At 44.1% G+C, this 24,596-nt stretch overlaps 2 protein-coding genes across 4 annotated transcripts in view; one reads left to right on the top strand and one right to left on the bottom strand.

The window, feature by feature from the left end:
- The window catches only part of STK38 (serine/threonine kinase 38), a 54,298-nt gene that overhangs the window by 15,561 nt on the left and 14,141 nt on the right, over positions 1 to 24,596 (top strand). The window contains exons 1-12 of one of the 3 annotated variants that reach the window (XM_014948491.1): positions 3,300 to 3,347; positions 3,482 to 3,604; positions 4,169 to 4,252; positions 7,146 to 7,269; positions 9,196 to 9,350; positions 11,837 to 11,939; positions 12,655 to 12,716; positions 13,780 to 13,897; positions 14,072 to 14,195; positions 14,922 to 15,017; positions 15,270 to 15,364; positions 15,952 to 16,738. In XM_014948491.1, coding sequence (XP_014803977.1) covers positions 3,315 to 3,347; positions 3,482 to 3,604; positions 4,169 to 4,252; positions 7,146 to 7,269; positions 9,196 to 9,350; positions 11,837 to 11,939; positions 12,655 to 12,716; positions 13,780 to 13,897; positions 14,072 to 14,195; positions 14,922 to 15,017; positions 15,270 to 15,364; positions 15,952 to 16,082 — 1,248 coding nt within the window. In that variant the 5' untranslated portion in view covers positions 3,300 to 3,314 and the 3' untranslated portion in view covers positions 16,083 to 16,738. Of the gene's footprint in view, positions 1 to 3,299; positions 3,348 to 3,481; positions 3,605 to 4,168; positions 4,253 to 7,145; positions 7,270 to 9,195; positions 9,351 to 11,836; positions 11,940 to 12,654; positions 12,717 to 13,779; positions 13,898 to 14,071; positions 14,196 to 14,921; positions 15,018 to 15,269; positions 15,365 to 15,951; positions 16,739 to 24,596 lie in introns of those variants that run through there. The other 2 variants (XM_014948493.1, XM_014948490.1) reach the window with 2 other exon arrangements.
- Positions 22,944 to 24,204, bottom strand: LOC106891763 (BTB/POZ domain-containing protein KCTD20-like; the record flags this gene model as incomplete). The annotated part of the gene is made up of 2 exons (XM_014948495.1): positions 22,944 to 23,493; positions 24,084 to 24,204. Coding segments are annotated over 2 exons (414 nt in total), but the record flags the coding sequence as incomplete, so codon positions are not given.

The raw sequence follows: 24,596 nt of genomic DNA, 5'->3' as shown, positions 1-24,596 counted from the left end.
TTTTCTGGAGCCAAAGCCCAAGTAGATGGTTTTTGCTGAGGGTGGACCTGAGCTCCTGCCATGGGTGGTGAGAGGGTGGGGGGTTTGGCATGAACAGCCCCAAGCAGCTCCTGGATTCCTTCTGAAAGAAGAACAGCTTTGAGTTTCTTCTGCAATGAACTGAAACATGCTTGCAAATGTAAAAGGGATATGATTGTTACCAAGTTTTTGAAAGAAAAACGTATATTTGATGATGTGACTTAAGTCGAAAGTGACTTTGGGATGTGGTGGGATCATTCCGGTACAATTCTGAGGTGACTTTTGCCAACGTTTCTCCTGCCTCTGTCTGTTCTGTTGCCTCTCCCCATTTTATGTCCCCAGTTGTGGTGTTTAAAACTCATTCTAGAGCATCAGTTTCGCTTTGGATTCTAATGCCAACTTGGACGGGGCTTGGAGCAACCTGGGCTGGTGGGAGGTGTCCCTGCCCAGGGCAGGGGGTGGCACTGGGTGGGCTTTAAGGTCCCTTCCAACCCAAACCATTCTGTGGTTCTATAGTGTGTGATGGAGTTGGCTGATGAAGGGAGATAAAATTTTCAAAGATGGTGAGGGATCGCTGTAAGGACCATCACTCAGTGCTGAGTCCTCTGGGAGTCAGGTGAACCAATGGTGTCTCTTTAAATAGAATCATAGAATTGTCTGGGTTGGAAGGGACCTTTAAGATCATCAAGTCCAACCATCAACCTAACTCTGATAAAACCCATCACTAACCCATGTCACTCAGCACTATGTCAACCTGTCTTTTAGATCCCTCCAGGGATGGTGCCTCAACCATTTCCCTGGGCAGCCCATTCCAAGGCTTAATAACCCCTGTAGTGTAAAAATCTTTCCTAATCTCCAATCTGAACCTCCCCTGGGGCAACCTGAGGCCGTTTCCTCTTGTCCCATCAGCTGAGACCAACCTCCCCCTGGCTACACCCTCCTTTCAGGGAGTTGGAGAGAGTGAGAAGGTCTCCCTTCAGCCTCCTCTTCTCCAGGCTGAACACCCCCAGCTCCCTCAGCCTCTCCTCATAAGATTTACTCTCCAAATATATTGGTCAAAATCCAAGAAGCGATTTAACAGAGAAGTATTGCTTTTACTTTCCTTTGGCTGGAACCCTCTAATTTTCTGAACACCCTCAAGTTGTAGCTTTGGGACTTCTGATGGTCTCCCATCTTGCCATGGAGTCTATAATCACAATTTTCAGAATGGTTCAGCCTTCCTTTGCTTGCAGACGTGCTGCCAAAACCCTCACTAGATCCAAGAGGGCTCCTGCTAACTACAGTCACTGCAGAAATGAGGGAGCAATTTAGAAATAAATACTAACTTGCAGATATATTTTCTTCAAAGCTTCGAATTAGGAAGGAGAGGCTGAGGTCTAATCCCAACAGAAAATATCACTGATTTAATTCCTTTCTTTCTCTTTGCATAGCTCTTGATTTTTATTACGAGCGCTATCGTCTGCTCCCAAAACCTCAACAACAGGGGCTTTTAGGATTAAGACTTTGGCTGAACAACCACACTGGATTTTATTAGTTATGTATTTTTTTAAGATGTGTTTGTGGATGAACAATTTGCAGTTTAGATCACAGAATGCTATGGGGTTGGAAGGGACCTCTGGAGACCACCCAGTCCAACCTCCTGTCACAGCAGGGTCACTCAGAGCAGGTCCCACAGGAACGTGTCCAGGTGGGTTTGAATGTCTCCAGAGAAGGAGACTCCACCACCTCCCTGGGCAGCCTCTTCCAGGGCTCTGCCACCCTCAAAGTGAAGAAGTTCCTCCTCATGTTTAGATGGAACTTCCTGTGTTCCAGTTTGTGCCCATTTCCTCTTCTCCTGTCACTGGGCACCACTGAAAAAAGCCTGGCCCCATCCTCCTGACACCCACCCTTTAAGTATTTAGAGGTGTTGATCAGATCCCCTCTCAGCCTTCTCTTCTCCAGACTAAAAAGCCCCAAGTCTCTCAGCCTTTCCTCATCAGAGAGATGCTCCAGGCCCCTCATCATCTTTGTAGCCTCTGCTGTCCCCTCTCCAGCAGTTTCTTGTCCTTCTGGAACTGGGGAGCTCAGAACTGGTCCCAGTGCTCCAAGTGTGGGACCAGTGGGTCCAAATGATGGACCTCCCTCCATCTGCTGGTCACACTCTTCCTGGTGCCCCTGAGGATGCCGTTGGCCTTCTTGGCCACAAGGATGTCAACACAATGGTGTTGACAAAATGTAGGCTGAGGTGCAGATAGGACCTAGTAAGGATATTTGGGGGAATTTAGCTCATTGTTGAGTTTGCTGCTGGAGTCGGTGCTTTGGGTGTCAAAGGAGGTGACGTGATGGTCCTCATGGGGTACTTAAATAAGGGCAAAGCCCTTTAAATGTGCCCGATTGTGGAAGTGATAACCAAAAATATCACGTTGCAGCAGCCGCGAAGTGGCCCTGGAGGCAGGAAGAGGATCTTGCGAAGAATGACTTGCATAAAGACAAGGAATTTGTTAGTACATTTGTAACATTATACCAAAAAAACCACACACGGAGAGGAAAAAACCCACCCCCAACACCAGTTGTAGTTCTGCCAGCTCCTTATGTGATCGGTGCTGGGGAAAAGTTCCTGGGGATGATCATAACAAATGTCCCCTGAAGCTGCCCCCTGCCCTTAAGTCTTATTTCCTTTCTTTCTTTGCTCCCTAATAATTGCTTTCTACTAAGGCTGTAAATATTTCTGGTTCTTTAAGGGGGGAGAATGCCTACAGACGTGTTTCCTCTTCCCAAATATTTGAAGTATCTCAGGTATTAGGAAGCAGAATGTCACTTTTCTCATTTTGCATGTGATGAATTCAAGATGCAGAGAAATTACAGCACAGGTCCCCAGAGATTTTTGAGAGAGCAGATTCTCCCTGGAATAAGTGAGACTTCGGTGCTGAAATATTTATTATGGCTCTGGCCTTAAGTGACTTGCCCAGCTGTCAGAGAGAGACGAGAATTGAACCCAGATCTCCTTGATCTGTGTTCCTGGACAAGGAAAACATGCATTTGAATAAGATGTGAAAATCCAGACAGGTTTAGATTGTCAAAATTAAAGAGGAGAAGGCTGGAATGGTAAAGCTGTGATATTAGATACTTAAAAATTCATCTCGTGTCTGATTTTCCCTTATATTTCATTTACAGTTGTTATGTGCTGGCTTTATGTCCTGCTTTCACATCAAACACAGAGTGGAGGTGTTGGATACGTGCAATTAAGAAACAACATTAATGATAAAACCTTTCTTTTTCTGATTTCTCTCTGCTACAGACAAAAGAAGTTAGAACAAATGATGGAAGAAGAAGGCTTAAAAGATGAAGAGGTAATGAATATGGGAAAATTACCTTAATGGTTAAATAAAAGTGATTTTCCATTATAAATGGAGATCTGGGATCTTTAATTGGAATTGCTGGGGTCCCTCCAGCAGAATTCTCACTTATTTTCCCTAAACTCTAGAAAAGAATCAGGAGATCAGCTCATGCCCAGAAGGAAACGGAGTTTCTTCGCCTAAAGAGAACGAGGCTTGGTTTGGAAGACTTTGAGTCTTTAAAAGTCATCGGCAGAGGAGCATTCGGAGAGGTAGGTCCAGAAGAGATGCCTTAAAAGCATTTTCAGATGGCACAGGTATTTGTCACAGACTTGTGTGGTTTACACAGTGAGGGATAAATGTTGTAACAACCACAGATTGATTTTTAGCTTAACAGTCACGTGCATCTGCCTTTATGCCTAATAAATGCTGGTTTAAAAACAGTATGTGCTAAAAGGAACATTAGTGCTGTTGAAAAGGACTCGATGGGCAAATTAAATCCAAGTTTGACTGGGTGCTTTCATTGTGCCCTCCCAGGGGTGGCCATAGAGACAGGGAGAGCCAGGGCCACTTCTAGTGACCTCCTTCAGAGAAGGTGGCTTTGGACCATCTGCTTCAGGTGTTTGATGGCTCGGTGTGTCATGTCTGATAAAGTGATTTCATCTCTAGAATGAACAGAACTTGACTGGCCATTACTGTGGACTGTGTCCTGCTTTTTGGTTTTATAATCTGGTCTGATTTCATTAAATGGAAGCCAAGGGCTTGACACCCAGATTTGTCAAGAGCTGCAGTGATAACGCTGTGTATTTGACTCCCAATTTTTGCATCCTTCCCAGGTGCGACTCGTGCAGAAGAAAGACACGGGCCATGTTTATGCCATGAAAATACTCCGTAAAGCTGATATGCTTGAGAAGGAGCAGGTGAGTAGTGACCATGATGACACCAAGTTGGGTGGGAGTGTCAACCTTCTTGGGGATAGAAAGGCTTTGCAGAGGGATCTGGACAGGCTGGATGGGCCGAGGTCAATGGGATGAGGTTCAACAAGGCCAACTGCTGGGTCCTGCCCTTGGGTCACACCAACCCCATGGATGCTCCAGGCTGGGGGCAGAGTGACTGGAGCTGCCTGGTGGAAAAGGACCTGGGGGTGTTGGTCAACTGTTGGCTGAACAGGAGGCAGCAGTGTGCCCAGGTGGCCAAGAAGGCCAACAGCATCCTGGCCTGGATCAGGAATAGCGTGGGGAGTAGGACTCGGAAGGTGATGGGCACTGGTGAGGCCCCACCTTGAGTGCTGTGTCCAGTTTTGGGCCCTTCACCACAAAAAAGACATTGAGGGCCTGGAGTGGGTCCAGAGAAGGGCAATGGAGCTGGTGAGGGGTCTGGAGCACAAGGAGAAGGGGCTGGAGAACTTGTGAGGAGCAGCTGAGGGAGCTGGGGGTGTTCAGCCTGGAGAAAAGGAGGCTGAGGGGAGACCTTCTCGCTCTCTCCAACTCCCTGAAAGGAGGGTGTAGCCGGGGGGGGGTCGGTCTCTTCTCCCAAGGAACAGGCAATGGGACAAGAGGAAACGGCCTCAAGTTGCACCAGGGGAGGTTCAGATTGGAGATTAGGAAAGAGTTTTCCATGGAAAGGGTTATGAAGCCTTGGAATGGGCTGCTCAGGGAAGGGGTTGAGGCACCATCCCTGAGGGGATTTAAAAGCTGGGATGACATAAAGCTTAGTGAAATGGTTTAGTGATGGTTTTTATCAGGGTTAGGTTGATGGTTGGACTCCATGATCTTAAAGGTCCCTCCCAACCCAGACAGTTCTATGACTCTCTGAGCAGCGATGCTACTGCCTGTGTTCCAGGTGGCTTTGGGAGGTGACTGTGACACGTGGAGGGGAGCAATAGGCAGCTGGGGACAAGGTTTGCCAGCTAAAAATATTATGTGGGTGTTTTTCCTCATTTTTTATGGAGGAAATAGGCGAGAAAAATCTCCCATGAATTCATAAGGATCTGTCTTTAGTGGGCTCTTTCAAGTTTGATTTTTTTTTTAACATTTCTTGTGACAGTGCAGGAGTTTAAGAAATATATATGTGTTTACAGTAGTAGTGACAGGGCATTGTATGGAACTGAATGCTCAGGACAGGGTTTCAAACAAGCTCTGATGCCTCGTTTATTCTTCATGGGAGCTGCAGCTGTAACAATTGCCTCTGAATCAAGGCAGGAGTGAACTCAGGTTCTGCTGGGAAGCCTGGGGAAACAGCATTTTTCACTGAATTTCACTGAGTTTTTTAGAGTTGGAAGGGACCATAGAGATCATCTAGTCCAACTCCCCTGCTGAAGCAGGATTGCCTAGAGCTAGAGCATGTTACTCAGGAGCATCCAGGCGGGTCTTGAAAATCTCCAAGGAAGGGGACTCCACACCCTCCCTGGGCAGCCTGTTCCAGGGCTCTGGCACCCTCACTGTGAAGAAGTTTCTCCTCATATTTGAGTGGAAAAGGTTTTTCTAAGGACTCAGTTTATATTTCTCCAACGCAAGAGAAAGAAAAATCTCTGTGTGTGATTTATGTTCCTCCTCCTGGTTTTACGATGACGTGTGCTACACGTGTAAGTGATTCAGGGGAGACGTCAACGTTGGTGTTTTACTGCATTTCTGATTTATGGAAACAGATAGAAATATCAAAGTGATCCAACTGCTGGAATTCCACCTCGGAGACATAAAGCAACAGCGTTTAACATTTTTAAGGCTTTCCTCTGCTAGTACTTCTGGGAATATAATGGTCCCAGACAATCATTTCTTGTTGAGGACTGGGATGAATTGAGGAAGCGCCGTGTGTTTGTGTTCATAACATCGGGAACTGGTTTCCATTTCTGAAAGTACTTGTTTAAAAACCACGAGCTGCTAAATCAGTGCTTTGGGCTAAATCAGTGGGAACAGGCTGAAGCCGTATCTGAAGGACGTGCAAACTCTTTAGATAAGAGGTAGGTTTTGACAGACCCAGTTGTTAGATAATTTTGTAAAAAAAAAAATCAAGATATTTTTGATTACAGGATTAACTTGGGTTTATAATCAACCATACGTTTGCCCTCCTCGATCTGCCCACGGTGATGAATTGTGCTCTGGAGTGCTGTGTTATCTAAGTGGTTTTAAGATAAGCGTGTTCAGAGTGTCCCGTATCACTCGTACGGTTCTGATTTGAAGGGGATCCAAGTGCCCTGAGAACTGCAAGAATAACAACAGAAACGTGGATTATCTTTCCCCGGAACTGTGTTGTTCAGGAGGGTGGTTTGAATTTCTCTAGCTTGAGTTTTGGCTTAAAAAAAAAATGAGATTGGTGCTCTCTTGCCTTCCTCCATACATCTCAAATGACGGCAGCGAAAGTCACACAATCACAATAAATTTCCTCAAGTGTGAAAAAGGCAAAAATCCCCATAAAGTTTCCAGTGGAAACTTTTGAATGTAAAAGGGTCTGTCAGATCTTGGCGCTGAGGAGTAAAATGGAGATGGTGTTCAATGGTATTTATCAGATAGGGGAAAAAATGAAAAAGAAATATTCTGTAAAAAATAGAGCAGTCTAATGAAGGCTTCTCACCTTCTTGCTGTCAGGAGCATGACTTTTAGATGTGATTTGGAACAGGTTAAGCTATTTTTATTACCTGAAAACATCAAAGGGTGAAATATTGAAATTTTGATGGTGTTTATGCCCTCGTGCAGAAGTTTGACTCTGTCTTATCAATATTTGATGCTTCTCAATATAATACTTGAATTGTCTATGTTTTATTGCATGCATTGATTTCACAGATTTGTAATTAATTAAATGTGTGTGTCTCTCTAGGTTGGCCACATCCGTGCGGAGCGGGACATTCTGGTGGAGGCAGACAGTTTGTGGGTGGTGAAAATGTTCTATAGTTTTCAGGACAAGCTGAACCTCTACCTTATCATGGAGTTCCTGCCCGGAGGTAACTGCCTCAGATCAAAAGATTGCTTTTTTTTCCTTCTGTTTGTGGATTTCTAATTTCTTAATTGCAAGCGTAGTCTGGGACGAGAGTTTGTGGTGACCATAGAGTGAAGAGAAACCAGAGCACACAGGGTGCATCAAGAAGAGCTTGACCAGCAGGTGGAGGGAGGTCATCTTCTCTCTCTGCCCTGGGGAGGCCCCATCTGGAGCACTGGGACCAGTTCTGGGCTCCCCAGTTCCAGAAGGACAGGGAACTGCTGGAGAGGGGACAGCAGAGGGCTACAGAGATGCTGAAGGACCTGGAGCATCTCTTGTATGAGGAGAGGCTGAGGGACTTGGGGCTTTGTAGTCTGGAGAAGAGAAGGCTGAGGGGGGATCTGATCAACACCTATAAATTCTTCAAGGGTGGGTGTCAAAAGGATGGGACCAGTCTTTTTTCAGTGGTTCCCAGTGACAGGACAAGAGGAAATGGGCACAAACTGGAACACAGGAAGTTCCATCTAAACATGAGGAGGAACTTCTTGACTTTGAGGGTGGCAGAGCCCTGGCAGAGGCTGCCCAGGGAGGTGGTGGAGTCTCCTTCTCTGGAGACATTCAAACCCACCTGGACATGTTCCTGTGGGACCTGCTCTGGGTGGACCTGCTCTGGCAGGGGGGTGGACTGGATGATCTCTAGAGGTCCCTTCCAACCCCATATCATTTTGTGGTTCTGTGAGTGGTTGTCCTGGACATTACTTTGCTAGGAAAGAAGCCATCATAAAGCTTTCTGCTTCGAGGAGTTAGGGCATGGACATCTTTGGGTCAGGCTGGAGGTATCTTCCTGGGTCTTCTGGCTACAGGTGTTTGAAACTTGTCCTTAATCTTCTGCTAATTCTTATCCTTACTGTGTCCTGTAGAACCATAAACAGCTTTTGATTTTTTTAACCTTTTGCTTTTAGCTGCCTTGCAATTTTTAAGGTCCTTTCTTCAGAGGATGATGAAGTTCATCCTTGAATGATAATGCTACTGTCGTTGACCTAAGAAGAAAGTCACACTGAAAGCCTGTAATACATTTGACTAATGAAACCACAAGAACTCCTTCTGAGATGACGCTGCACAAACACAATCTGGTTTTTGTAACAGCTGTGGAGCTGAAAGTGTCTATTTTAGTCCGTGATTGAGCTGAAGAGCAGCAGCCCAGGGCTGGCTCTTGTTTAGGGGATGCTCCTGGAGTGTTATTTCATAGAATCATACAGTCGTCTAGGTTGGAAGAGACCCTTGGGATCATCGAGTCCAACCATCTCCCCTACTCTACAAAGTCCTCCCCTACACCATGTCCCTCAGCACTGCATCTAAACGGCCCTTAAACACAGCCAGGGATGGGGACTCCACCCCCTCCCTGGGCAGCCTGTTCCAAGGCCCGACCACTCTTTTGGTGAAAAATCCTTTCCTAATGTTCAATCTAAACCTCCCCTGTTGGAGCTTGAAGCCATTCCCTCTCGTTCTGTCACTAATTACCTGTGAGAAGAGACCAGCACCAACCTCTCTACAGTGTCCTTTCATGTAGTTGTAGAGAGTGATGAGGTCTCCCCTCAGCCTCCTCTTCCTCACACTAAACAGTCCCAACTCCCTCAGCCGCTCCTCATATGATTTGTTTTCCAGCCCCCTCACCAGCTTCGTTGCCCTAATTTCATCTCTGTCTAGGAGCCATCTCAGGAAGTTCAGTGCCGTCACAGGACGAGCCTTTCCATACAATGCTACAGGGGGAAATACCAGAGTGTGTCACGGAGCTGCTGGGGAACTGTATTAATTTATACAAAATCAATTTAGACTTCCCAAAGTTTTAAATATCTTAGTTCTTTTCCTTTGCAAACGTCTTCAAAATTAGCGAGAGTGGAGTTTGTGTGTTTGCTTGTATTGACCTGTGCTGGTTTTGGGGGGGTTCTAGGTGATATGATGACGCTGTTGATGAAAAAAGACACTCTGACGGAAGAAGAGACGCAGTTCTACATCGCTGAGACCGTGCTGGCCATCGACTCCATCCATCAGCTGGGTTTTATCCATCGGGACATAAAACCAGACAACCTTCTTCTGGACAGCAAGGTACCCACCAACCACCAGCTGGGGAGTAAATAGGCCTTGTCATTTGGAATATTGACTTGAACTAGTGTTGACAGTCATGAAGGAAGATGGTGCTTCTTCCTTAGTCCTGTTTCTTCTCGCTTTGGGGACATATCTGCTGCATTGCTGGGGGAAAAAAAACCACCCAAGCCAAGAAAGACCTCTCCTCCACCTCCAGCTGTGCTCATGTCTCGCTTCTGAGCTCTCTCCTGACAGTTGTTTAGGTTATTTTTGGTTATTTCAGCTGCGATTTAAAACATGCGGTTTCAGTTCTCCCCTTGGTCAAAGATGTTTCCTTTTGGTCTCGAGTCTGTTGGGCTCCCGTTGGCCAGCTCCTGGGTGGGTGATGGTGTGGGATGCCCAGGATGGAGCTGGTCCATGAGCGAGGCTGACGATGGAGGTGGCATCTCCCTCAGCATCAGGCTGTATTTCTCAAGGCCACCCCGTTCCTTCCAGGTGGTTACTGGAGGCACTTTGCAGAAAGCTTCCTTGTTTCGCTGTCCTCCTATTGCTCGCTAGAAGTTTGCTTAAAATTTAGCTTGTTTGGAAAAAAAGAAGTTTGCCAACAGTAAATAATTATACTTTACCAGCTAATTAGGTGCTGTGGGAATTGCTGCTGTAACTCAGTACCTCTCCATCTAGATGTAGAGAAATTCAGGGCTTTGAAAAGGATGTATATTTTTAGATATACACTTAAAAATTGCACCTTGTCGGTGTGGTTGCATGTTTGGGACTAGGACAGGTCCAATCCCTGAATTTAAGGTTTTTTTCCACATCTGTTGGTGTCGATGTTCAATCCAGGGACTCCAGCTCCCTTTGGAGACTTCGCTCTCGATCTGACGCCATCGGGAGCTCGCAGGAGCAGAGGCTTCTTGAAGGAAATAATTCCTGGGTTTTCTCTGTGTAGCAGGGATGGAAGCATTATCATAGAATCATAGAATGGTCTAGGTTGGAAGAGACCCTTGGGATCATCGAGTCCAACCATCTCCCCTACTCTACAAAGTCCTCCCCTACACCATGTCCCTCAGCACTGCATCTAAACGGCCCTTAAACACAGCCAGGGATGGGGACTCCACCCCCTCCCTCAATTTAGAACCATTATCCCTCATCCTATCACTATATTCCAGGATAAAGAGTCCCTCCCCATGTCTCCTGTAGGCCCCCTTTAGGTACTGGAGGGCTGCTATAAGGTCTCCCCGGAGCCTTCTCTTCTCGAGACTGAAAATAATATATATATATATATATATATATGCTTGGATACCTGTGTAGCTACTGAAAACTCTATGCAAACAAACAGCATCATAGGCTGGTGAAATTTTTTCTTTAATTATTGACATTACATTTCTATTTAATCATTTTTAAACTCAGAATAAGACGGTCGTAAGACTGATCATGATATTCAAAAGTGTTTAGTGTGGCCATATTCTGTTTTCACTCATAAAAATGGTAAAACTCCCACTGACTTCTTTGCTAGATGAATTATCATTGCCCTTTTAAAAATCCCTCACTTGATATTAACATCTAATTAATAAAGCTCTTATTTCACTGAGGTATAAATTTCATCCAGTTGCTACAGATGATACATTAAAACTATTAGAATGGACTCAACGTTTTTGAAATTTTCTCTAGATTGTTAAAAATTATGAAACTTCTCTAGATCATCTGCTGTTCTCCACAATGATTAAATATACCACTCTCTAGACATCTTTTTTTCCTTATAGATTTCCTTTATGATGGTTAGTCTTTTAACATTCTGCTATCAAAGGACACTGTGAGAAAGAGCTTGTGCTACTGTTTAACTTAGGAATGACATTGCTGCATGTTGCCTATTTTTCCTGCATTAATAGCTTGATAAGTATTAATTGCTTGATTTTATGTCTTAGACTAAAACAAGGAATGCAAAAAGAGTGCACTTATTTATTATACGAAAGAAAGGGAGGGGAAGAAGTAGAAAGCTTTACCCGCTATGATAATGTCTCATACTGGTTTTATATTTTGCTTTTTTATTTTTTATCTTTGAGATGATACATTAAAACTATTAGAATGGACTCAACGTTTTTGAAATTTTCTCTAGATTGTTAAAAATTATGAAACTTCTCTAGATCATCTGCTGTTCTCCACAATGATTAAATATACCACTCTCTAGACATCTTTTTTTCCTTATAGATTTCCTTTATGATGGTTAGTCTTTTAACATTCTGCTATCAAAGGACACTGTGAGAAAGAGCTTGTGCTACTGTTTAACTTAGGAATGACATTGCTGCATGTTGCCTATTTTTCCTGCATTAATAGCTTGATAAGTATTAATTGCTTGATTTTATGTCTTAGACTAAAACAAGGAATGCAAAAAGAGTGCACTTATTTATTATACGAAAGAAAGGGAGGGGAAGAAGTAGAAAGCTTTACCCACTGTGATAATGTCTCATACTGGTTTTATATTTTGCTTTTTTATTTTTTATCTTTGCTAGGGCCATGTTAAACTCTCTGATTTCGGGCTGTGCACCGGACTAAAGAAAGCTCACAGAACAGAATTTTATAGGAACCTGAACCACAGTCTTCCCAGTGACTTCAGTAAGTTACTCGGCTTCAGCAGGGTCTCTGCTGTCAGGACCTGAGAGAGCTCATTTCCCTGGGAGGTTGGAAGGCTCTAGAGGGGGGTTTAATGATCAACATCGCATCACGGGGTGTAATTTTGATTTTCTGTAGATATTATTGATAACAGTGAGCACCCGGTCTCTTGGAACAGTCATTTTCTCAATGGGAAAAACTTTGATGATGGAGTTAAACCACCACTGAAAGCATGGGTCACTAATGAAAGGGCTTTATCAAATTAAATTAATATTCCATAGGTTTGGAAGTTGCTGATAGGTTGAGGGTGTTGACAGATGTGCTCTTTGTGACCATCTGTGTCAATGGAAGAGGTTCCATCCCTCACTTTGTCACCTGCCACCGGGGACACCCCTCAGACTGGGCTAGGTCAGCTGGGCAAGGCCAGGCTGTGCCAGGTTCAATTAGTTTGTCTTTGCTGATGAGACTTGTCCTTAATGAGATGGATTGAGGTGGGCTTCCATAAACAGCTCCAGCTTCACCATGGGGGACAACTTTAGCTGTAGGAACCAGTGAGGAGCTCCTGGGGACTGGATCCTCTTCCCAGCACAGCTGAACACAAAATGGGCTGTTTGGCCATGGCTACCTTTTTGGAGGTCATAAAGATTTTTATTGTCATGGTTTTGGGGTAAAAAATGTACATTGGGTGACCAGTCACATATATCCCAATCTCCTTCAGCTTTCCAGAACATGAATTCCAAAAGGAAAGCAGAGACATGGAAGAGAAATAGACGGCAGTTGGTAAGAATGTTTTACCTGCTTGGAAATGTTCCCTGCTGAGCTGGTGAATTCCAATGTATTTCAATGATGGGCATTAAGCCATTTCAGAGCTCTGACCAATGCTGAAATAAAAAAAGATGAATGCTTTTTCTTTTAAAAAGAGGAATGACTCTAGTTTGTCCTTCATCCATCTGCTGAACAGCTGGTGACACATGGGCCTGAGATAGAGCTGCCATAATTATTTACATTAATATCTGATGCCTCCCAGCTAAAAGTAGCAGCTCTTGCCACTTCTGATATAATAAAGGGCTAAAGACCCGTTTCCAAGGTGTATGTAGACAGTGGTACATAAATGGGCTGTTTGGCCATGGCTACCTTTTTTGAGGTAGTTAAGATTTTTATTGTCATGGTTTGGGGGTAAAAAATGTACGTTGGGTGACCAGGAGGACACAGTCACATATATCCCAATCTCCTTCAGCTTTCCAGAACATGAATTCCAAAAGGAAAGCAGAGACATGGAAGAGAAATAGACGGCAGTTGGTAAGAATGTTTTACCTGCTTGGAAATGTTCCCTGCTGAGCTGGTGAATTCCAATGTATTTAAATGATGGGCATTAAGCCATTTCAGAGCTCTGACCAATGCTGAAATAAAAAAAGATGAATGTTTTTTCTTTTAAAAAGAGGAATGACTCTAGTTTGTCCTTCATCCATCTGCTGAACAGCTGGTGACACATGGGCCTGAGATAGAGCTGCCATAATTATTTACATTAATATCTGATGCCTCCCAGCTAAAAGTAGCAGCTCTTGCCACTTCTGATATAATAAAGGGCTAAAGACCCGTTTCCAAGGTGTATGTAGACAGTGGTACATTTTTCCTGTTTCTCTGACTGTATTTTAAGACTCTTCCACATGAACGTGTTGATTTTTGGCTCTCCATATCTTGAAATAAAGGCTTTAAATAACTTCACTAAAGCATCTTAGAGACAATCTGGTGTCTTCCTCAAAATAACCGTTGTTGCCTAAGTTCCTGCTTCCATATCAGGCACTTTTCTGTAAAAATGTGTAACTGATGGTATTTGTTGCAGGCTTTTTCCACCGTGGGCACTCCGGATTACATCGCCCCCGAGGTTTTCATGCAGACTGGCTACAACAAGCTCTGTGACTGGTGGTCCCTTGGGGTCATCATGTACGAGATGCTGATCGGTAAGAAAGGGGCAGGAATTGGGCTGTAGGACATCAGCTGGGTTCATGTTCTCAGGGCCAGGCTCTCAAACACCCCTTCCTTGCCTGGGCTGTGAGGTTTTGAGTTCTGCTGCACTGTAGACTTGAGGAACTATTTTTTGCTTTCTACAAGATTCTGTTTTTCTTTCTTTTCAGGTTATCCCCCGTTCTGTTCTGAAACTCCTCAAGAAACGTATAAGAAAGTTATGAATTGGAAAGAGACTCTCACATTTCCTCCAGAAGTTCCAATATCTGATAAAGCGAAGGATCTTATTTTAAGGTGCTGACCAGTTAATACAGTACTGATTTTCTTGTCTTGCAAACTCTACCATGGACCTCTCATAGGCTGATTCACATGGAAAAAGCCCTGATGCTGGTGACCACTCCACACTCTGTTGTGTACGTGCATCAAATGCTGAGCTCCTGTGTCAAATACATTTGTCTCAGAGGTCGTTTAGGGGAGCCCTTGCTGAACTATATTAAAAAGGACCCTCCCATTTTGCTGCTCTGGCAAAACAGGAGTGTCTCTGCTCCTGATCTGCCTGTGAGCTTCCTGTGGAAGCAACTTCATCATTTTTGCCAGAGCTGGTGTCTTAACAACAGCAATGGTTTTGCCATTGTGTGCACTGGAGCGTACAAACGTATCCCAGTGGGTGCTGACTCTCACTCTTTCATTTGTATTTTCAATCCTGTATCTATTCTCAGGACAGAAATATAAATGTCTAGCTTTTTAGGCTTTATATCTTCTCCTGCTCTACGCTGGTCCTGAAATAGAAAGGGCACATTATCCTGTCAGGCAAGAAAACCACGTCTTAATTGTAGCATTTTGCCATGACATTCCTAAACATAAACTCTGTGTGTTGGATTTGCAGTGGGAGTTCTTGACCTGCTCCATTTATATATGTTAAGAAACCCCAGCAGTGTCAGCTCAGAAAGCTGTTCCATTTTTGCATGGAAGGCTTTCGTTTTCATTCTTCCTTCATTTTCATTCTTCCTTCCATCCCAGATTTTGCTGTGAATGGGAGCACAGAATTGGTGCGTCTGGTGTGGAGGAAATAAAGAGTAACCCATTCTTTGAAGGGGTAGATTGGGAGCACATCAGGTAAGATGCTTTGCAGAAAAGCAGGTTGCTCTTCTCTCGGGACCCTCTAAAGTGAGTCCTCTTCAACCCAAGGGAGCTCCTTGACTGGCATTTATTCTATTGAGGTGGGGGTGAGAGTATTTTGTTCCATATCTGAAATTTGCTAAGGTTTAGGTACCTTCAGTCTTTGATTCTCTTAAGAAATGGAAAATGGCTGAATCCTGTTTCCTTCTGCCTTTGAAATCTTAACGCTGAACCTGCTCTTCTTGGCAGAGAGAGACCTGCTGCGATTTCAATAGAAATTAAAAGCATTGATGATACCTCAAACTTTGATGAATTTCCCGAGTCTGATATCCTTAAACCAACAGGTAAATGCTTTGATTCTGCAGGTGAACAACCCTCCTTCTCCAGTAGAATAATGTAACTTCCCTGTTAATCAGAGAGAGGATTTTACCAGTTGATAGGGGTTTTTAAAATCAAATTGCTGGCTGGTAGTCGTGTGGTGCAGGGGGGTAAGAGCTGCAGTTTGGGTTTTGGGAGGTGGGATGCAGGATGTGAATGATGCAGGAGCCGCCTGAGAACAGGCATCTCTGAGGCAACAGCACTCCCAGAAGTTCAAATCTCAGCAGGACCCGTGAGCCCAGTACTGCCAGTACCCCTTGGTACTGGCTAATTCAGAGTATAGGGGTGGGGAGAGGGTGGGATAGAAGGGGAGGAGAAGTTTTGGTGTAAATCTCTAAAGGATCCTCGTATTTATGTGTCAAAGTGTAGTCACACATTTGCTCCACGTGTTTAAAAACCACGTTGCAGCCATTCTTGGCTGGGGTTAAAGAATGAAACCAAATGCCTACATTTACAGAATTCATTCTCCCCTGCTCCACATCTGGTGTTTTGTATGAAAATAACCTTTGCTGTCTTCAAAGGGTAATTTTATTTTATTTCTATGTCTTATCAGTGGCAACGAGCAACCATCCAGAGACTGACTACAAGAACAAGGACTGGGTTTTTATCAATTACACCTACAAGCGTTTCGAAGGCCTGACAGCCCGAGGAGCCATCCCATCCTACATGAAAGCGGGAAAGTGATAAATCTTTCCCTGGGACTTCTTCTGAGCCAGGAAATTCTGTCCCTGGACTGATTTATACCCATAAAAGAACATTTTTTTTTTTCTTTTTTAAAGAAAACTTGAGGGCTATCAACTCTTGGAGAAGAACTTCAGGACCCTGGTTGTAACTAAAGGATTTTTTCTTTCTGCGCCATCGAAAAAATTCCACAAAAATGTTTGCCTCGTCCCTCCTGCCAGCACCTTTTTGCTGCTGCTTCAGGAGCAAGAGTTTTTTGTTTTTCTTTTTAAATTCTTTGCCAGCTTGTACAGTCCATCGGGAGACGAGAGCAATGTTAAGTGACAAACTCAACCTGCCAATTCTGCCAGCGCCGTTCTCCCAGTGGCTGAGGATTTCAGTCCAGAGGAAACGAAGCAATAATTAAAGCTTGATGAGATGATAGACAGCTCTCCAGTAAACCATGTAGTAGAAAGACACGACGTGTATTGCCTTAACCTTAGGTTGTAGTGCTGGTTTTTTTATAATGCTATTTGGAAGCCTCTTTAATAGCGTTTCTCAACTCTGTCGCCGTGGCCTCCAGTCGCCGTGCACTTTACTTTTGGTACTAAGACAGTGACCCTCAAGCCATTTAATATATATTTTTTTTTTTTCTGAATTAAAAGAATTGTGCAACACCACTTTCTTTTCCTTTCCTAGCCAGCCATAGGAGAAACGGGGCCACTTCCTCCCCCAAACGCCAAGTTTTTAGTTAGAGTGTGAAAAGATGAAATATAAAAGAAGGCAGGTAAGAAAAAGTCCAGGTGGTAACACCAGTGAATCTGGAATTAGGGCAGAGAAGGGGGGAAATTAATTAACCTGATCCTCGTTAGGGTCAGCCCTGGGGCTTCCCGGTCCTGCTGCTGCTGCCACCTTTTGGCCACTTTTTGAAGATCTGCTGCGTTTCCAGTTTGAAGATGAAACCAGCTCCTGTGGCCTTTTTGCTCCTGGTTTTGAGGAGATCTGCATCAGATTCTCCTGAGGGTTGATGCTGGAGCCCTCCCTGGCTTTTCCTTCCAGAGCTGAGCCATGTGTCCCTGTGGTCTTCCTAAAAGACGGTGCCTCAGGAGGTCACTTTTGGGGTGGTAGAACCCACCGCAGGCCACTCTGTGATTATTGCTTGGTGTAATTAATAGAAGTCCATTCAATGATGATCCAGGAGAGCCCCAAAGTGCCTTTCCCTGCCCGGGCATCTCTCAGAATGTGACTGTGTTTTTTGGGAAGGAGGATTCTGCCTCATTTGAGCTTTTGGTAATTCTTTTTTATATAATCATGAGCTCTACTTTGCACCCGTTTTGTAGTGAACTCTGCGCTGCCAGGGGCAGGTGGCATCAACCTTTGGGCCTGCCAGGTTCCACTCTTTAATTTGTAATTAATTTTTTAAAAAAATATAAATTTAATGAGGTTTCTAAAAGCATGTATCAATTGGAATTGTCTTGGATTCTTGCAAACTTTTATTGGTGCTGAACACTAATGACTTACCACAGACAGGAAAAAAGAACAAAAGCTCTTTAGAAACAAAACTCGAGCCGTGTTTCAAAGCAAAAGGAAGGCTTTTAGGCTTTCAGATATATTTAGTCCTAACTTTCTAGAATAGGAAATGAAAGAAAAAGAGTTTGTAGTGAAACTTTTTTTTTTTTAATAGGTGCTTTTTTGTAGGGAATTTTTACCTTTTGAACTGAGTGCCATCACGGGGGACTGAGAGTAATATATAGAGCTAAAGCTGGGTGAGAACTCGTTACCATCCCTCTCCCTCACCAGCCCTGGGGCTTTTTGGACGTGTTTAGGAATTTAGTGAATTGCCAGAAGCAGTTTAGATACCAGTTGGATCCCATAAAGCCAAAATGCAAAAATAGCCTTAATTAGAAGTACCAGGATCACTGTAGTCAGTAGGGCTTACTCAGATAAGGGCTAACTGAAGGAATCATTTATAGGATCAGGCTTTTTATCAACTAGTCAGGAATAACACCTTCTGCTCCCTTTTTTGTTTTTACAAAAGACTGATACCAACTTCTCAAATTGCTCCATCTCCTCCTCCTGCAGTTTTTCTTCTAACCATTTGAAAATGTTGCCTTATAAACCACGGGGAAACAAAGAGATATTAACGTCAAAACCTTTTTAAAAATTCCTAACAGCTTAGATACTGCCTTAAAAACTAAAAACAATAATAAAAAATCCTGCAAAGCTGCGGTGGATTAGGAATAAATGCTTTTGAGTAGCTGCATTATTATCCCTTTACTAAAAGGGACTGGCATTTTTATTTATAAATACCAAAGATGAAAAAGCTACACAAATAGACGTTGTGATAACTTGCTGTGAAAAAACCCTACGGAGTAATATGTATTGTGAGTTTTTAGTGCATGTGTCTTAAAGTCTTCTGAGACCTCAGATTGTTCACTTTTGGAGTTAAAAGTGAAGTTTTTTCAGAGGCACAAGGAGCAGTTGGGTACCTCACTCCTCTTGTTTTTCAGTAGAAGTTGGATGTCTTTGAGCGTAGTCCTCACCTTCCCAGCTGGGGGTTGTGTGTGTGACAGCTCCATCCTGAGCCTGTTTCCTCTTACACCTCTTTACCAACAGTGTTTTACCAACAAAAAATACAGCATTTTCTTTCCAGGATCCATCCTTCACTGCAAACATCAAGATTTTTGTACACCTGTTCCATCTCCCACGTTAGCCAAACATTTTTCTTAGCTGCTGGCTTGTGTATTGAGGTTAGAAGTATCTTTTAGCTCTTTTTTTTTTTTTTTCCAAGCTGCAAGCAGTTGCTGGACTTCTAAGAGTCATTCCCATCTGGATTTCCAATGGATCTGAACATGAGTTATGCTGCCAGTTCATCCCTGTATCCCACCTAGCACAAATCTGCACTAAGTGTTTCTTATCACTGTGCCCTGACTCTGCCTTAACCTGTACGTTGAAAAAGTGTTCTGTAAATATTTCAAAGCTGTTACTAAATTGCACTGTAAAAAAAAAAAAATTGGCAAGTGTGTTGTGTGTTGCTGGGGGGAGCCAACTTTTTATGGAATGATCTTTACATTGTGTTGTGTAAATAAAATCCTCTTAGGAAACACTTTTGCCAGCATGTTTTGTTATTACAAACTGGAATCTCTCAGGGTTGGGTGTTTGTTTTTTTTTTTTCCCCCAGACTTTAGAATTTAGATTTTGGAATCAAGGGCTTGGGTAGGAGAATGCAATGGTAACTCCTGGGTTGAAAATTGCATTTCCAAAAGATGCAGAGCAGACATGAAGAAATGAGCATCATTAATGATGAAAGATAGTGGTGATACTCAGAAAAATGAAGCTTTTCTGGGCAGAATGTACCTGGCAGGGATGGACAACCCCGAGGTTTCTGCCCTGTGTAAATGTCACTTCAGCTTACCAACTCCAGGGCAAGTTGTTTTTAATCTTTTCCTCTTTCTATTTTTAAAAGGGATAATAAGCAGTGAGCGAGTGGCGTTGGAAGCAAAGCTCTGCCCCTTCATTTTCTTTTTCTACCAGTTTGTGCCGTGCCAAAATCAACTTGCAGTTCTTATTTAATTGCTTCACTTTTGTGACAGCTCCACTTGTGAGTACGAGTTCCTGTTACCACCTCAGTAATTGCAGTAAATTCCAGCATTGTTCCAAACTCTTAATGCCTTTCTCAAGCTTCATGGAGAAAACCTTTGAAATCCATCCAACACTGGAGATGGAAATAAAAGCCAGACCTGCTCCAAAGCTGTTTTCTTCCAAAGACAGAAGCGGGTAGAGGCGGAGAGAGCGTCTTTCACAGCAAACTAACCAAAAATAGCAGGAGGGCCTGGTGGAGATGCTGCATAGCTTGGGGGTCAAACAGTGTTGTCTCATACCTGGGCTATGTGCTGCTTTTAGAACATCACAGCATCCAGATGGTGAACGTTGAGGTCCTCTCTGTGGGGCTGCTTCACCAGGTCCCTCCCAAATCAACCAGGTTCTATTTCTAAATCTTCTTTATGAAGCCAGGAGAAAGTCTTCTAGCAATCCAGCCCCTGCCCATTCTTCTACTCCACGTTTAAAAATGTTTTTAAAGGAGCCAAACCATTCATGTATAATTTATACTTTAATACAGAAAAGAACCCATACATCTGTAGTTCATACACACACCGGGTAACACTTCGGTATATCTAGAGTAAGACAAAACTTCATCTTGTACCTCAATAGTAGGTGACAATGACAGGAGGAGGAAAAGCAAATACATACTTCTTCGATTTGATGTAGTGTTCTAATGGAACTTACTTACTCTACTAAACAAAATAATCCCAATTCATCTTGAACTACTTGGGAAAGCCAATAAAGTACTGTGGCTTTTTTGGAGTGATAAAAACTGCATGGAACTCATGGAAAGCAGATACCTCCATCCCATGGCGAAGGTCCAGATGATGACACAGGGTATCAACAACCTCCTCCAAGGCATTGCACAGTCTCTATCCCTCAGGCAATGGCTGGTTGAAATGAAGTGCCCGGGGTCACCATTTCTAATGAACTGGCTAAATCCTTCAAGAGGCTGAGGTAACACTGGGCTCAGGGACAGACTCTGGTGGGATTTGTTTTGGCTGAAGGTGGTGCTCTGCTGTCAAATCCCAAAAAGTGCCATCAATCCAAGCTGGACGGGGCTTTGAGCAACCTGGTGTGGTGGGAGGTGTCCCTGCCCAGGGCAGGGGGTGGCACTGGGGGGGCTTTAAGGTCCCTTCCAACACAAACCACTTTGTGATTCATGTAAGATGTTGGGTATCTGATGCCTGGACACAGCCCTGTAGGGTCACACTCAACAACCTGCACCTTCAAGTCCTCAGAGCAGAACACGAGTAGACTCCGATTCCAAGTCAGCTGGTCAATACCAACACACATTTACTTAAAACTTAACATTGCTGTAAAAATAAATACACACACACAAATAATCCATGGGGCCGGGGGGGCGAGTTCCATCACTGCTGGGGGGGGACAGTCTCACCAGCACCTTTGCTTGACTTGGGGGATGGCAACGGCTCGTTACCAAGGGAGGGAATGGGTTTGGTCTGGCCCTTTGCTGGCAGGTTAATGGTCCATATTGTCTTCCTTTCTCTACTACAAAAATAGAAATTCCTCTAGAGCAATAATGGGAAGGGATTGCACACACCACCTCTGTGCAGATACTGAAGGACACTTCTCTAAACTGATCCAACGACACGCAGGGAGGGATTTTTCAAAAGGGATCAGGTGGAGCTGGGCATCTGAACCCCGGGACTCGCGGCATGTCCTGAAGCACTTTTGGAAATCCTCCCAGAGGCACTTATAAAAAAGAAGAAATCTATTTGCTGCACTTAGGAAAGAAGCTAAGAACAGAAACACTGCAAATAACGGAACCTGCTTCCATACAAATGGGAACTAAATCTATCAGGACAGATTTAGATCTATTTTAGCAGAGATTTTGTTACTCTTCACTAAAACGACACTTAGAAACCTTCAGGAAGATTTGGGATTGATATCGTCACGTTACTCACACTGAGCAAACCCCTCCTGATTAGCAGCAAAACAGTAACAGCAATCTTCAATGCTAAATCTACCACACACTTTGCAGACAGACAGAGAATAATAAAGATCTGCTTGATGACACAACCCTGACAACAAAGGATTAAACCTTCTAGGAGCAGACTGAAGCCCACCTCTATTTTACTCCGTATAACCAGGTAACTCAATGCCTACGTGTTCCAGGTTTCAACAGCAAGAGGAGAACTGACCTGAACTGAAACTTTGCAAAGGAGCTCCCTCCCTCCATTTCTTTTTGAATGGATTTCAGCTTTTCTTTGCACCAGCACCACATTTAAGTAACTCACTTTGGGTACGTAAAACCTCTACATCAGAAACAGGAGGTTAAGGAAGCCCAAGGGTAACTCCACACTGCAGGAACTGGACCAGTTTACAACAAACCCAGCTAAACCAGCCTGGAGTGTGTCTGTATTTACAGTCACAGCTCTGTTGGCCCCGAATCCAAACGGAGCAGAGCCTTAACCACAGACTAGGATGACATATTCCAAGCAGCAAAGGAGAGCTGTTCCCAGGTACCTATATTTTTCACTACTGAAGGCTGGTCTATTATTGGCATTTCTTACCTGCCTGATAGCAAACTGGTCCAGTCAGTTCCAAATTGGGAAGAAAACGGCTGACTTTTTAAAGCTGCAACAGTTGCTCTTTGGAGAGTCTACAGGAATTTTGACTGATCAAGGCTGATGAGACCAAGGAAGGGTTTTACTCAGGTAGTAAACTGTCTGTACTGGGAGTTCCTCCACTGGCTTTTTGTCTTAGCAGGGGGATGGAGACAACTGGAAGTCTTTGGCATGCACAGTCACCTCTAGAAAGCTGCTTACATCTATTAGGCTACTAAACAGATTTACTTTGTTGGTAAAATATCAACTAGAGACTCTTCTGGTTTGCTTTTTCCTTCCACACGATCTACTGGTTTGACTGAACTTAACAGACAACATCCCTAAAACCAGTGATGCCACCTCATGGAGAAGTATGGATGGAAAATTCCTGTGAACAGGTAGATGCTTCCTACTGAACTAATTCCTCCTTCCCCAGAAAAGCTGCACAATGTGCTGGATGCTCAGCCCGCTGCCAGCTTAAGCAGATTCCTCCACACTCCTGGTTTTGCTGTCACAACTGTGCTACATTTCTGCTGGTTGATAAAAGAGTCATGGATCATCTGTCCCGCTTTGATGTTGCGTCCTTTGTAACCGATTATCAGGAAAGCAAAGCTAAGTGCCTAATGGTGAAGGAAAGCTTTGTCTTGACAGGCCCAGAATTTCCTCTCTCGTGTCAAACAAGACGTTTCTAAATACTGCCGTTCCTCTTTTGAGAAGTTTAGGTAAAATATTCAGCACCCACCAGTCTGGAAGCCTTTGTAGTAGAAACAAACAGCATCATTTTTCTTTCTGTTTGAGGAGACGTTGCTTTTGATTGCACAATTAGACTATGCAGTGTGGCTCTTTATTAACATGCTTGAAATATGACAACGTACTAAGAAGAGAAAGCACCTTGGCAGCATCCCCTGGGATGAAACTACGCCGAGACGTGTTCCCACATCAAGCAGGACTTTCCACCCTGAGCCACCACTAATCGGGTAGATCGTTAACAGCCATCTGGGAAAAGGGTGCGTTGAGCCTGTCCAGTTCATCTACTTGGGGGGGGTGGTGCATTATAACCTCGTGGTCCTCTGAAACGTCATCGCCCACCGTGACCAGGTTGGTTAGAGATTTGCTCCGAACGCACTGGAAATCAACGTGACGGCTTTTTCCTTCTTCCTTCTCCCAGGACATCTGGATGAAGGGGCGTTGGACGTAGTTGTAGATCACCTCTGAGCGGCCACCAGGTCTCCTCTTCACCTTCTCCTTACAGGTGGGGTACCCTGAAAGCACAGCCAGCCGGTCAGTCGCACGACACACGAGGGATTTGGGCAAAGGGACAAGAGGATCCCAGAAAAACAACCAGGCAGGAGCCATTATGGGAACAGGGAGGGAATTTGTGGACAACTGCTCACATTCCACATTATTGGCTTGCTTTCTTTTCCCCTGTGTGTAGCCACAGGATCAAGGGCTGCGCAGCCGTGGCCGTTTGGTGAACAAACAGCTACTATAAAACTCAGAGTCTCCCAGGACAGAGCACGACATTCTCTGAGCTCCCCAAGGGAGTGCTCAGATCAGCAGGTGGAAACGTTTGACTCCTGTTTCCTGTTTACTGGGTTCTAAACTGACCTTGCTGGTGCGTGTTACGTATCTTTCCTTTTTTTTTTTTCCTTAACTTTTAAGCGTCCCGGCCAATTTCAGTGTAACATGATAGAGGTGAAGGAACATGCCCAGCTTCTACTAGTTTCATAAAAATAAATGCCTAGCAAAACACAGAGCAAAACAGGAAATGCCTAGAGGCCAGAGGAAACCAGGCTTTACTGAGCACGGAGTCACCTGTTTTAGAATTTCCTTTGTGGAAGAAATCCTTTACCTTCAATGCCAATGCGAATATTTTTCAGGCCCCGTTCCTTTAACACAGCTTTTGCGACGTCGCGGTTCTCGATGTACTTGAAGAATCTGTAGAGTTTGGAACTGTAAAGGACTTGGGAAAGAAAAAGGGTGATTAGAATCTACAAAGAGAAAGATCTAGGGGTCCTGGTGGACAGTAAAATGACAATGAGTAAACAGTGTGCTCTTGCGGCCAGGAAGGCCAATGGGATCTTGGGTTGCATAGGGAAGAGTGTGGCCAGCAGGTCAAGGGAAGTCATTCTCCCCCTCTACTCTGCACTGGTGAGGCCACAACTGGAATACTGTGTCCAGTTCTGGGCTCCCCAGTTCAAGAGGGACAGGGAACTACTAGAAAGAGTCCAGCGAAGGGCAACAAAGATGATTCAAGGATTGGAGCATCTCCCTTATGAGGAGAGACTGAGAGAGCTGGGACTCTTTAGTCTGGAGAAGAGAAGGCTGAGGGGAGACCTTATCAATGCCTACAAGTATCTCAAGG

This window comes from Calidris pugnax, unplaced genomic scaffold, assembly GCF_001431845.1.
Source record: "Calidris pugnax isolate Ruff unplaced genomic scaffold, ASM143184v1 scaffold91, whole genome shotgun sequence".
Taxonomy (NCBI): Eukaryota; Metazoa; Chordata; class Aves; order Charadriiformes; family Scolopacidae; genus Calidris; species Calidris pugnax.
This window is presented reverse-complemented; position numbering and strand designations above follow the sequence as displayed.